The following is a 13,179-nucleotide window of genomic DNA, read 5'->3' as shown; positions in this document are numbered from 1 at the left end:
CCCACTAGAGCTCAGCGACATGGCAGCCTCCTTCTTGCATCTCCCCAGCTCTGGATCGTTCCCCTCCTCTTGACCTCTCCCTCTTCATCCAGCCCTCCTGGGATGCCTGGCATGGCTTGGCCAGACCCCTGGCAGTGGTGGAGTCTGGGAGGCACCACACGCAGCCGTGGACTAGGGGGAGGTGGAATGACCTGGATTAAAAGTGAAGCTGCCATCAACAGCTTTGTGACCTTGAGGCCATCATTTGCTTTCTCAAGCTTTCAGTGTTTTCGTCTATAAAACCAACACCAGCTCTCACCCAGTGTTATGTGAGGTGCATCACATAAATCAACAGGCCCGTCGTAAGTACTTGCTGTGTGCTGGGGCTGAGACGCAGGGGCACATTTCCTTCAGGACGCAGCCCTGTGGACAGGTAGCTGAGGTGCCTGCGGTCAGGGCAGCGAGGAGAACAGCACTGGGCACTCAGGCAGGAGCCCACGGAGACCTGCCTGGAGGGGGCGTGGAGCCAGGCAAGCAAGAGGGAAGGTCTGAGTCTCTGCTCTCATGCTTAGGTGTTGGGAGTGGCATGCCTCTTCTTTTTTATCAAACCGGTTTCATTTCTACTTGGAGCCCCTTTCCTACAGGGCTGGGGGGAAACCTGACCTCAGTCATTTTATGAGTTTTGCCTCCTTCCTGAATCCTGTCAAGGGTCTGAGCTCTTACTCGGAGTCAGACGCTGGGCTGGGGTGGAGGTGCTGCTCTGCCCGTCACCTCTACACAGAGGCCCTTGCTTTTGTTCCCTCATTCCTTTACTCAGCTTATCTTCATTGAGCACCTACTATGTGCCAGGTGCTGTTCCAGGAGCTTTGGGCATAACAGTGAATAAATCAAAGATCCCTGTCCTCATGGAACTCACATTCTAGCAAGACAAACAGAAAGCAGCAAATCAGTAATTTAAGCAGTGTATTTACAAGATGATAGATTTCATATTTTAAAAAGGCATAGTAGAACAATGTTAGGGGATCAGAATGCCAGGTTGTCATTTTAAAAGGGTACTGAGAGAAGGCTTCAGTGAGAGGGTGACATTTGAGCAAAGGCCTCAAGAAGATGAGGGGATGCAGGGAGGGGCCCTTAACCATCCCTGTCTCCAGGGCCCCTATGGGTCTGGGGCTCCCTGCTGCTTCCGGGCCACGCTTGGCCAGGCTGTGTGTGGTCCCATCTCTTTTGGTGCATACCTGGCGGTCCTTCCTCCCAGGTGTCTCCCCACGAAGCCTACAGGAAGCAGGGCCTGGGAACTCCAACTCCTTCCTTATCTACACCATCTTCCCCAAATCCCAGATAAAGGAAAAATCCCAAAGAAATTTGAAATTTTTAAATAGTATCTAGCCTTAAGAGGATCCCACGCAGAGCAGACATCAGGAGAATGACTCAGAGGGGAGAAGCAGTGGAGGTGAGGCCAGGAAGCCCCAGAGGTGTGATGTCTGGGAGCAAAAAGCGTGGACCAGGGGCAGGGAGTAGTGGAGATGAGGCTGAGGGCGTGTGAAGTAGGACTGACACAGGTGTGACACGTGCGCGGGGCACTCGCCTCACCAGGGTCCGGTCAGGGAGGTGGGATGCAGACCCCGGAGGGCTCCCCAAGTCAGAGGCTGTAGGAGTTGGCTGCCTTTAGGGAGAGGATATCTTTTTCTCAGGCCTTTGGGGAGAGGGCATCTTTTTCTCAGGCCCCCTCAGGGTATCTTGTCCCTTTGGCATTTCCCGTGCAGGACCTTCCACTGGCTTTGTTATGCGAGTTAAAGGAGATTTATTCAGCCTTGCCCCTGAAAACAGACCTGGGACATTCTTTACACGAATCCTCATTTGCTCAGAAGGGTTTGCTAACTTGTTGACAAGATGAGCAAGGTCGGGAGCAGGTGAGGAAGCTACTTAAGAGAATGACCTCCCATGACTTGCATGACTTCTTCCAGCCTCAGTTTCCCCATCTGCAACATGAAAGAGGGTCTTTGCAAGACCTCAGATGCTGCAATTCATGGTGCCTGTGTCGAGCCTTCTCACTGTACTGGTGCCTGTGTACGTCAGTGAAGAGAATGTGTGCTTTAGGAAAACCTCAATCCATCCTTGGTCTCACCAATTCCTGTTGAAGGCACGCTCTCTGCAATCCCAGGCAGGTCCTGTAGGCGGCGGTGCAGGATCCTCTCTGCCCCCCCCACCCCGCCCAGAGCTCGCCCCCTAGTGGGCAGGCGGAGGAGAAAAACTCAGCGCAGTACTGAGGGAGGGAGCAGTTCAGGGGAGGAAATAGGAGTAGTTTCTGCGAAGAATTCTAGCACCGCCGGGCAAAGCAACGTTTACTTTCCCCTAGCGATTGGTTTAATAATTATGAAACATATGGAAGAGTTTAAAGAATATTGGGATGAATACTGTATACCCATTGCCAAGGTTTGACAGTTATTAACATTTTGCCCCATTTCCTCTCTCTGTACACATGTGCAATTTTCCCCTGGACCATTTAGAAGTAATTTGTAGACTTCGTGACATCTCACCCCTAAGAAAATAAACAGGCATTTTCCTATACGAGCCCCTTAGTAGGTATTATTACACCTACGAGAGCAATAATTCAGCATCACCTAACATATAATCCGTATTACAATCACAACATTTTCCCAGAATGCCTTTTATAGCTTTGTATAATTATTATTATTATTCAAGAACCAGTCAAGTCTCACTCATTGCTTTGTTTCAACTGTTTAATTTCTTCTAGAACAAGGGCCTACTCACTTCAGGGGTTTTTTGTTTGTTTTATATTTTGAGCGTTTAGGCAGTCATCTCATAAAATATCCTCAATTTTGGATTTGGTTTGTAATGAATAGATTCAAGTTAAGGATTTTGGGCACTGGAACTTCAAAGGCACTGTTATTACTTCCTTTTGAGGAGCATCAGGAGGGACATGCCAGGTGGTCCCACTGCTGGTGGCACTAAATTGGCCCCTTTGTCCCTTTGTTAAGAGGTGACTGCCAAATGTTTATTGAAAAATGTACATTTCCTCTTTTAATTAGGTATTCTATGGGGTGACACTTGGAGACTGTGTGAATGTCCTATTCCCCAGTGACTTTCACCCAATATTTTTAGTAAACATCAAATGATTCCTTCCTGACTCAATTATTATATTGGGGGGGTAGCAAAATGATAATTTTCTAATTCCAGTATTCCTTCTAAATTTATTTAGCTGGCATTCTTCTGTAAAGAAGAGCTTTTCTTTCACATTTTTAGCAACTTGGTTTTAAAGTTTAAGGTTCTACCTTCTTTGGAACTCTTAATTCAGAGAAGGGAAGTGTGTGTGAGAGAGAGAATGTGAGAAGGAGTGTGTGTGCATGTATGAGAGAGAGACAGAGACAGAGACAGAGTGAGATGTAAAGGCTGAGCCCTGACACACACAGGCCATCTTGAGAAGGCCCACCATCAGCCCAGTTGAGCTGGTCCCTTCCACTCCCCTCCCTGCTCACTCCTCTCCAGCTTCACTGGCTTCCTGGCTATTTCTCAAGTGCAGTCAGCATCCTCCACCTCAGGGCCTTTGCACTTCCCTTTGCCTGGAAGCCCCTTCTCCCGATAGCCTCATGGCTCACTTTATTCTGTTCCCTGCCCAGGTGTCATCTGGTCAGAAGATTTCCTGGTCACCCATATAATGTACCAGCCCCTCCCCATTACTGTCTATCTCTTACTGTCCATTGTGGATCCTCCACAGCCCTCATCAGGACCTGCCCCATACACTTCATGAGAACAGGCCCCTTGTCCCATTGATTCAGAGCCTAGAATGGGCCCTGGCTTACCATAGGCCCATAAATATTTGTTGAATGCAAGAAGGAACACACACATGCATGCATGTTTGGTAAAGCTCTGAATGAGACCAGAGCCCCTTCCCTTGTTTCTCCTCGCTGCTCCCTCCAGATGACCGCAGAGACCCTCCAGCCCTGGGTAGACAGGACAGCTGTTCCTCGGCCCTGGGATAATGTGTGCCGTCAGCAACCGCTAGCTTGGCGCTCAGTTGTGAAAGCCTGCAGAGTCGGGAAATTATCTGCCCCCCGCCACCTCCACCTTCCTTGACATGATTTTTGGGGAATAAAAACAAATCAGAATTCATCAACTGTGAACAAAATTGTCAACTGTGAACTGTCAACAGTCTGGTTTAAAAATAGACGAGAGGTTGATGAAATACAGCGGAGAAAGCAATTTAAATAAAATGTTAAAAAATAATACCCAAAGCGGGCGAGGCAACAGGAAGAGTGTGGAGCGGTGGAGAATGTGAGCAGCGGAGACCTGCGTGAGCACTGAACCAGAGAGAGGTTATTAGTTTTGCTTTACAAATCACAGAGGAGAGAGATTTACTGGCCATTCACGGGAAAACATTCACTCATTCCAACGTGTTGGCATGTTATGCGAAATGGAAGGGAAGATTGGTTGGAAAATCTGCTGGCACGTTTATTTTTAAGTAGGTCAACATTTTGAATATTTCTGCCAATTTGTGAAATCTCTGGCTCTTCTTCTGTCTCCTCTGTTTCTGTGATGATTGGGGAAGGCATTTCTGTCCCAGCAGGTCAAGGGGTCTAGAAGCTTCAGGGGTTTGTATTTATTTTTATATTTGTGTTTATATGAATATGGGTTCCAGTACTGTATGTAAAGTCCTTAACTTATTTCCCATGTCTTCAACTCTCCTCCTTTCAATAGTTATGGCTAATTATTTATTTAACTGCTTTATCATGAAATCAATATAAAGCCCTGAGTTTTTCATATTTCCTCTCTTCTGGGCATGAGTCTCAGCCTGTACATTGGCCAAGTTCTTCATGTCCAGCTGCCCCACATCCTGAGGCTGCCGTTTCATGTTATCTTCTTTCTTTTTAGGAGAATTGAGCCATCTTGGCACAAGATCTGTGCTTTATGAACCTAAGACAAGGTGATCCATCCCTTAGAGACTCTCTTTTTAAAAATGGAAGGGGTATTAGTTTGCTAGGGCTGCTGTAACAAAGTACCATGAGTTGGGTGGCTTAAACAGCAGAAGTTTATCATCTCACAGTCCCAGAGGTATAAGTCCGAAATGAAGGTGTGGGCAAGGTTGTTTCCTTCTAGAACTGCCAGGGAGAAGCTGTCTCTTGCTTCTTCCAGCTTCTGGCAGCCTCAGGCATTTCTTGTGGATGGTCCTCTTCCCCCCCATGACTCTTGACATCATCTTCCCTCTGTGTGTGTCTGTCTCTGGGTCCAAATTTCCCCTTCTTTTTTTTTTTTTTTTTTCTTTTTGCGGTATGTGGGCCTCTCACTGTTGTGGCCTCTCCCGTTGCGGAGCACAGGCTCTGGATGCGCAGGCCCAGCGGCCATGGCTCACGGGCCCAGCCGCTCCGCGGCATATGGGATCCTCCCAGACCGGGGCACGAACCCGTATCCCCTGCATCGGCAGGTGGACTCTTAACCACTGCGCCACCAGGGAGGCCCCAAATTTCCCCTTCTTATACGCATGCCAGTCATATTGGATTTGAGGCCCCTCCGATGACTTCATTTTAACATGATTGTCTCTGTCAAGACCCTATTTCTAAATAAGCCACACTCTGAGATACTGAGGGTTAGGACTCCAACATGAGGGATGTAATTCAACCCATAGCACAAGGTGCAAATCTTTCCCTCCCAGAGGGTGAGCAGGTGGGCAGGAGCGTAGTGATTCATCTCTTTTTAGACCAGCTTCCAGTGTTGGCCAGGGCTAGAAGGGTTCTCCCCCATGGACCACGGTGACCTTCTGGTGGTAGCTCTACATTTATTGAGTGTGACTCTTTCCCCTTGTGATGGACAAGCTCCAGGGAGCACCTCTGCCTTTGACTCTTTGTGAACTTTGTAGATTGAATGGCTCTCCACTCCAAACCCATATACTTTGTTTGTACCTGTTTGTTCCTCTTCTATCCCCCAACCCCAATTTTTTTCCTAAAATGAGGAGTTATGGGTGTCACTTCCCAAGAATGTCATTTTTCAGTTTGTTTTTAGAGTCCACCTCCAGGCTACAGACTCTTTAAGAGGTAGGCTCACAGGCCACCCTGTTTAAGTTGGAGCTCTGCAGACCCTGTTCTGACGCAGGACAACAAGCCCAGGTGGGGCAGGGCAGGGTGGGGTGCTGGCTACCTGGAACCTCAGGACCTGCAGGGCACACGTGGAGGAAGCAGACACGTGCTTTCTGAGCAAGTCCTAAATGCCAAGGAATCACCATCCATAATTTTGCCAGTTTTCAACTCCTGTTTTGAGAACACTGTGAGGGTGAAGGTGTGGGAGTTCTGAAGGCTTGTCATTTGGTCCTGAGGTAGGGCGGGAGCTAGTGATGTCCCTGTGGTGTTGGGGGACACTTATTTCTCCCTCCCCATATCTCCTTGGGAGGACCCTTTCACTCCCTTGCTCTATGCTCCCCGCTGCCCCGTTCCCAGGAAAGCTGCCTATGTCCTGTTGGGTGGGAGCCCGGCATGTCTTAGATCAGGTTCATAGTCACAGCCAGGAGCAGCATCCCTGCGTTGGCCAGGTGACGTGGACACCTCTTTTTCTCTTGGCTCCCATTCTCTTGGCGGGTGTGTACTCAAGGGGGAGCGTACCTGCCTTATGTTTCCAAAATCTCTGTGTGCACAGACCCGGGCACACTTCTGCCAGGTCCACCCAAGTCTGTGTGTAGTCTCTGCCTGTGATTGGTGGTAAGTGGACCAGGGCTTTCCTAGGCCTCCATTCCCTGCAGGTTGGGAGAGGGAGTTGGAGGTGTGAAGGTCCAAGGCTGTAGAGCCCGGTCTAATGGGAAGCCCTGTACTGTGAGGGTTTTGTGTCCTCTCGGGGTAAAGCTGGTGCAGTGACCACCTTTTGGCTTCTATATCTGTTCTTGCCCAGAAAGGACCTGGGGAAGAGGGGATGGGGTAAGAGACTGGTAGGTAACTCCACGGGTGCGACTTGGAGAAGAGCTGTAGGAAGGGAACGTGTGTGAGATGCCTGGGTTGTAGGCCCTTAGATGCCTCTGCCCAGGGATATTCAGGGTTCGCCACCCTTCCCAGGGGCGTCCCCACACATGTGCTCTCACTCCTCCTAACCAGCTTCCTCGGGAGTTGTGGTGATAGTTGGTCCTTACCTGGATAGAAGCCTATAAACTGTTTTATGGTTGATCATAAAGTACTTGACACGTAAACATATATGTATTATTCATATGTTGCCAAAGCTACAAATGAAACAAAAGCCTCAGAATCCAACACCCAACTCTTGAAATAAACCATTCCCAATTTTCACTATGCGTCTGTGGGCCCCTGTCTGACGCCGTCCCCTGCCTCCTCTCTGGAGGTGACCTCTATCTTGTTGGTGTCTGTCAACGCCACCCCCCCAACCCCCAGCTTCTTTAAAGTAGCTTTTACCACATATGTGTATATCTCTAAATAGCACATTTTGAGCTTTATAAAAAAAAATGAAATTATAGCCTTTTGAGCTTCATTTAAATGCCACATATTGTTCTGGAAGATAAAAGGCAGATCTGTGTCCTTGAAACATGCATTTTCACCACTGCAGATAAATATTGTTTTCTCTGGTGGCCCCTTCCTGGAGTCGGGAAGAGGCCTGGCTGCCGCCACAGACTGAGACAGCGACTGTGCAGGAGAGGGGTGCCGGGGCCAGCCACGGAAGCTGTGTTACTAGAATCACAGTGCGCAGGAGTCCCTAGGCCAGGCGAGGCCACCCAAGAGGTGGTTGTTCTGGGTACCTGGGAAGCAGATGGGCTGGATTCCGACTCCAATGATAGACTCGGGTGAGCGGGGAGGCTGAAAGGCAGAGCATTAAATGTGGAGCTCAGAGAGAGGACCGGGGAGCGCTGTGAGAGCATCTCAAATGCTGAGCTCTGGCACCTACACTCCTTGCGCAGGCAGACTGGTGGCTCCTAGTGGCCGGAACAGAGGTTCAGAGCTGCAGAGTGAACAGGGACCCCATCCTCCTGCCTTTATCATTCAGCAGCTATTGACTGCACACCTACTGTGTGCCAGGGCTATATGTGTATCATATCATGCCAGGGATAAGACCGCGACTAAGACTTTTCCCTGCCATTAAGTACTTTAGGGTCTAGTAGGAAGTCACCTTTTGCTAAAGTATGCTGTGGTAGCAGGCAATCCCCAAACATCAGTGGCTTGTGACAGCAAGCATTAGTTCCTTGTTCATGTTGCATGCTGGCTGTGGGTTCGCTTCAGCTCTGTTCCGTGTCCTCTGCCGTCTGGGTCCCAGGCAGAAGGAGCGGCCCTTATGGGACACATGCCGTTTCCATAACAGAGGGGAAAACCAAGCAGTGGTTTTTCAAATGTCACACAAACCTGGCTTGGATCATTCCTACTCACCATCTGCTGGCCAGAGCGAGTCATGTGGTCAAGCCTGCTGTCACCACAGAGGGGACATCAGATATCATGACACACGGCCCTGAGCAAAGTAAGGATTCCTCTTCGGGGGAGGCCAGAGAATGTTTGGGAAGAGGATTACCATCTATCACAGATACAAGCAGGAAATTGCAGTCACAGTATGATAAGGCTTTAGAGCAAGTCACTGTACTAATTTTGACTTCATAAAATAAGCTGACATGTAAAAAACAAAGTGTATTTCCCCCTCTAAATTAGCTTTAGGGATTCTGTTGAGAAAATAGTATGAGAATCACTAGCCTGAACCTGAGGATTGTTCCAGAGAGCTAGCCCAGGGGAGGAGGAGGGGGCGGGGCGGGGCCAGTAACAGTGGTCTCCCCTCTAGCCCTGGGCACAGGCTGTGCTAGTTGAAAAGAAGCTTCTTACACTGGGGACCCACCTGCCACCTTCCAGCATTCTCCTTGGTGCATATTCTGTCCATTTGGACCATCTGCAGGCACGGCCCATACCTGGGGTCTCTTTTGTGCTGCATCCCTGCATACACATATACCCCTCCTCCCCTCATCATCACATCCACGTGGTCGCACATTTTTTGTTTCCTCACTACGTCTGTCCATCAACGTTTGCGGTCTGGGCCGTGGCTTCCTTTCATACGGCCCCCAGCACGCCTGCCACCACGCTGGGCCACACCAGACACCCAGCAGTGTGCACAAAAGGGAGTTTTGCATCGAGAGGAAGCCAGCTCCCCGTTGGCTCATCTGCCGTGCTCTCTCTGCAAGGGTCTCAGGCGACTGCGTGGCCAACGGTAGGAATTACATGAGTGACTCCAGCACGTGTAGGTTGAAAGCCCTCTCTCCCTATGCTCGGTGTGTAATCAGTGTGGGGACTGAATACCCCGTTGTCTCATAAGGAGCCGGGATTCATCTGCACTCATGTTGCTTTGCAAACGCGGCCTTTTCAAAGGTATGCATTTGTGCTTTCCGAGGGCAAGGACCATATCTCCCCTTTTCTTCCCTTTGAAAGATTCCGCGTGGCACCCGATGAGAGCTGCATGCACCGTGCGTGCTCCGTCCCTTCTGCCCGTCTCCCCTTCCTTTGAACCTTCAGCAGATGCCAGCGTGGTTCTGGGCCCCTGGGCCTTTGCAGAAGCCCGATTGCACACAGGCCTTGATCTAGAGAATTTTGCAAGTCAAAAAGGAAGGGAACTCTCAGACAACTCAGACCCAGGCCAGTAGCCCAGCCGCATAATCAGCCACACGCAGAGTCCAGTGCAGGCCATCTGTTCTCTCGGTCCCTCCACGTGACAGACACAGTGATGGGGACGGTTAAGTGCTTGGCCCTGGAGTCGGTCAGATGGGGTTTGGAATCCTGGATTGTGCGTGTCCTGAGCTTTCACAAGTTATTTAGCCTCTGAGTCTCCATTTCTTATTCCATAATGTAGTAATAATCAAATGCTGTTAATCGTTGTGGTCTTTTGCATCTGTAAAGAACCTCCTTCTTTCCTGCTTGGGGTCTGAATCAGTTGAGACTTAAGGGTAAAGAACTGGAGACAGCGGCCAAAATATGAAGGGGTTGACAGGACGTTGTATGGCTTTGGGGCTTCTAATTTTGAGTCCTAGGATTCAGTGGACCATTCCACCCAGTCCTAGGCTACTTAGACAACCACAGGCATCCTCTGGGGGAAAAGACTGTGTCAAACTTGGGTTTTGGATGGTTGAGGCCAAAGCATTCACTCCTCGCTCACTCCCGGGGAAAGGGCTGGGCTGCACACACCATCCAAACTTACTAAGTAGATTGTTGCCCTTCTCCCCAGGAAGAGGGTGAGCAGCTGAGCATGACTAGGAGGGCTACCCTGGTAGAGCCTCCCTAGTGGGGGTAAGGGAACGAGTTGGAGCAGCCTTCAGCCTTTTGTCTTTGTGGACCCTCTGGGACTCCACAGATGTTAAGTTGCATCCTGATACTTGCATAAACAGTTACAGTTGAGTTTACCACTTACTAAACTAAGCCTCCCTGTGCAGTGTTTTTAGATGTTATCTTGTGCATTTTGGAAAACACAGAAGGCCATTTCTTAGTTAGCATCCTGTACTTCAGACCTTTAACAGAGATGAACTCCTCTTCGCTCTGTCTTTGCTTCTGTGAGCCTAATTGTGGTTAGAAGGGCACTGGCAGTTTCCTAAGGAAGCTGGGGAGGGGTCTGTGTGGCAGTATTCTTAAGGATTGTTCTGTCTGTCTTTTGCAGTGCAAGTTGGAGTTCCATGCTTGTTCTACTGGCAAAAGTCTCACCACCCTCTGCGACGGGCCCTGTCCGTGTCTCCCGGAGCCCAAGCCGCCAAAACACAAGGCAGAGAATGGTGAGTGGGCATCACAGGACACCCCTGAAGGGGGGCTGTGTGGTTAGGGTGGCCTGACATGGCCAAGGTCCTCCCTCCCCAGACGCCAGGAACCTGGCCCTTAGCAGAGGCATTCTAGCTCGGGCTGGGGAGACCATTATGCTCGGCAAGTACCCTAGTCATTTAGGGACGCCAAACTGAACCGCCTTCAGCTGCCATTAAATAGAAAAAGAAGAGCTGAGAGTCTTTGAAAATAATTCTGTTAGACCAAGATATGCACTAGGTTCTTCCAGAGGTCAAATTGGCTATGGTGTAGGAAGGGCGGGGTTTCAGCATTAAGACCAGGCCTGCCCTGGGGTGCGCCTTGGTCTTCCTTGAACTCTAATCTCTAAATCCTTTGAAAGGCCAGATTTCAAAACATAGACTGCAGAGATGTCACGATGATGGACAGTATCCCGGCGCAAAAGCAGTTCTCTACTAATATGTTCTGCCTCTGCCTGGCATGCGACACAGAGCCAGGGGGTAGAAAGAAGAAGAATAACTCCCCAGGCGCTGTGGTTTCTCTACCATGGCCGACAGGGGCGGCAAAGGTCGGGCTTATCTGGATGTTTTCATGATGGAGAAAGTAATGTTGGCCCACTGGTCTCAGCCCCTTACAAGCCTTCCGTAATGAGACCCAAGTTAGAAGTTTGCGTTGGCCTTCTGTGGAGCTGGGCTTTCTCAGCTGTAGGGGACTGTCCCATGGAAAATGTTGGACATCTGTGTGTGAGTGTGTGTGCGTACGTGCATACGCGTGTCTTCTAAAGCCTGCAGGTATTTGTGATGGAGGAGAATGAATAGGGTGTAAGTGTTTATCCACTTACCTCTTCCTAAGCTGTTTTGTCTTTTCCAAGGCACATAGATGGAGATGTTCAAGTGTAAATTTGTTCATGGTTATTGCTGGACTGTTGTGTTAGAAGGCTCTTTGGGGGGTTTAACCCAGGATGTTGAAGGACATTGTAAACTGTAAAGCACTGGGGTCACAAATAATCTCTATAGATTACTCTTGGTTACCGAAAAGCTGATCTCATTGCATTTTGGTCTGATCATCTATATAACTTAGTAAGAAATGTTAACTAGGGACTTCCCTGGTGGCGCAGTAGTTAAGAATCTGCCTGCCAATGCAGGGAACACGGGTTTGAGCCCTGGTCCGGGAAGATCCCACATGCTGCAGTGCAACTAAGCCTGTGCGCCACAACTACTGAGCCTGCAGTCTAGAGCCCATGAGCCACAACTACTGAAGCCTGTGTGCCTAGAGCCCGTGCTCTGCAACAAGACAAGCCACTGCAATGAGAAGCCCATGCACCGCAACGAAGAATAGCCCCCGCTCGCCACAACTAGAGAAAGCCCGTGCACAGCAACAAAGACCCAACACAGCCAAAAAAATTAATTAATTAATTAATTAATTAATTTTTAAAAAAAGAAATGTTAACTAATCTACACAAGCCTCCTTGTACTTTGGTCAGAAAACCTAAAGCCGTGCCGTGGTAGGCAACTACAAAGCCCACAAAATTAACTTCTGTCTGGAGATTTCTTTTTTTTGCGGTTCGCGGGCCTCTCACTGTTGTGGCCTCTCCTGTTGCGGAGCACAGGCTCCGGACGCACAGGCTCCAGACGCACAGGCTCAGCGACCATGGCTCACAGGCCCAGCTGCTCCGCGGCATGTGGAATCCTCCCGGACCGGGGCACAAACCCGTGTCCCCTGCATCGGCAGGCGGACTCTCAACCACTGCGCCACCAGGGAAGCCCTGGAGATTTCTTAAGAATCTTCTTAGGAAGTCTCAGTAGCCTCTCTTATTCCAAGTATCTTCTTCACTGCTTTTATTTAGTCTTCTATTCTGAGACAAGGAAACCAATCCAAGAAAGCCATTTCTACCATTTTGCCTGTAGTTTTCTGGGAGGGCTTCGTGGTTCTTTAAACAAAGTACAACCCTTGTTTCTTCATGGTGGGTTTGTCACATCTGATTAAATGAGAATCACTTTCAAATATGATTCTCCAGGTATGGCCTTGGCTGTACCATCTATTTGTTCAGTTACTTACTGGTGAAAACTAGAACAAATTCTTATCGAGCCTGTGCAAGAGTAACTACATTGGCATTGAAAGTAAAAAGACTCAGAAAAAAAGTGTTGTTCCAGAATTCTGAGAGGTTAGTGAGAACAAGATTACTGCTTGAAAGGGTTTCATTTCCAAATGTTTGTAAAAGCACAGACCACTAAGTTAATAGTGAGAGATAGGTCAGGAAGAAAGCAAAAGGACTTCATTATATGCCTATCAGAAATGAGAACAATAAAAAATAATACCAGCAATATTCTCAAACCAGTGATCAAAATTATGTCTCCTTCATTAGTTCCTGCAGTCCTGTCTAATTATTTTTTGTTCCACTGGCTCTTGGGTCAACTGTCTGCTTTTATGAAGTCATCAGAGTCCTGGAACTCCACACTCTGTCTCT

The 13,179-nt window shown here is 49.0% G+C and overlaps 1 protein-coding gene across 1 annotated transcript in view; it reads left to right on the top strand.

The window, feature by feature from the left end:
- The window catches only part of SPOCK1 (SPARC (osteonectin), cwcv and kazal like domains proteoglycan 1), a 547,123-nt gene that overhangs the window by 450,497 nt on the left and 83,447 nt on the right, over window positions 1–13,179 (top strand). Inside the window, exon 5 of the mRNA XM_060091966.1 lies at window positions 10,600–10,711. Coding sequence (XP_059947949.1) covers window positions 10,600–10,711 — 112 coding nt within the window. The remainder of the gene's footprint in view (window positions 1–10,599; window positions 10,712–13,179) is intronic.

This window comes from Mesoplodon densirostris, chromosome 3 (genome assembly GCF_025265405.1).
Source record: "Mesoplodon densirostris isolate mMesDen1 chromosome 3, mMesDen1 primary haplotype, whole genome shotgun sequence".
Lineage (NCBI taxonomy): Eukaryota > Metazoa > Chordata > Mammalia > Artiodactyla > Ziphiidae > Mesoplodon > Mesoplodon densirostris.
Note: the sequence above shows the minus strand (reverse complement) of the source record. Positions and strands in the feature narration are given on the sequence as shown.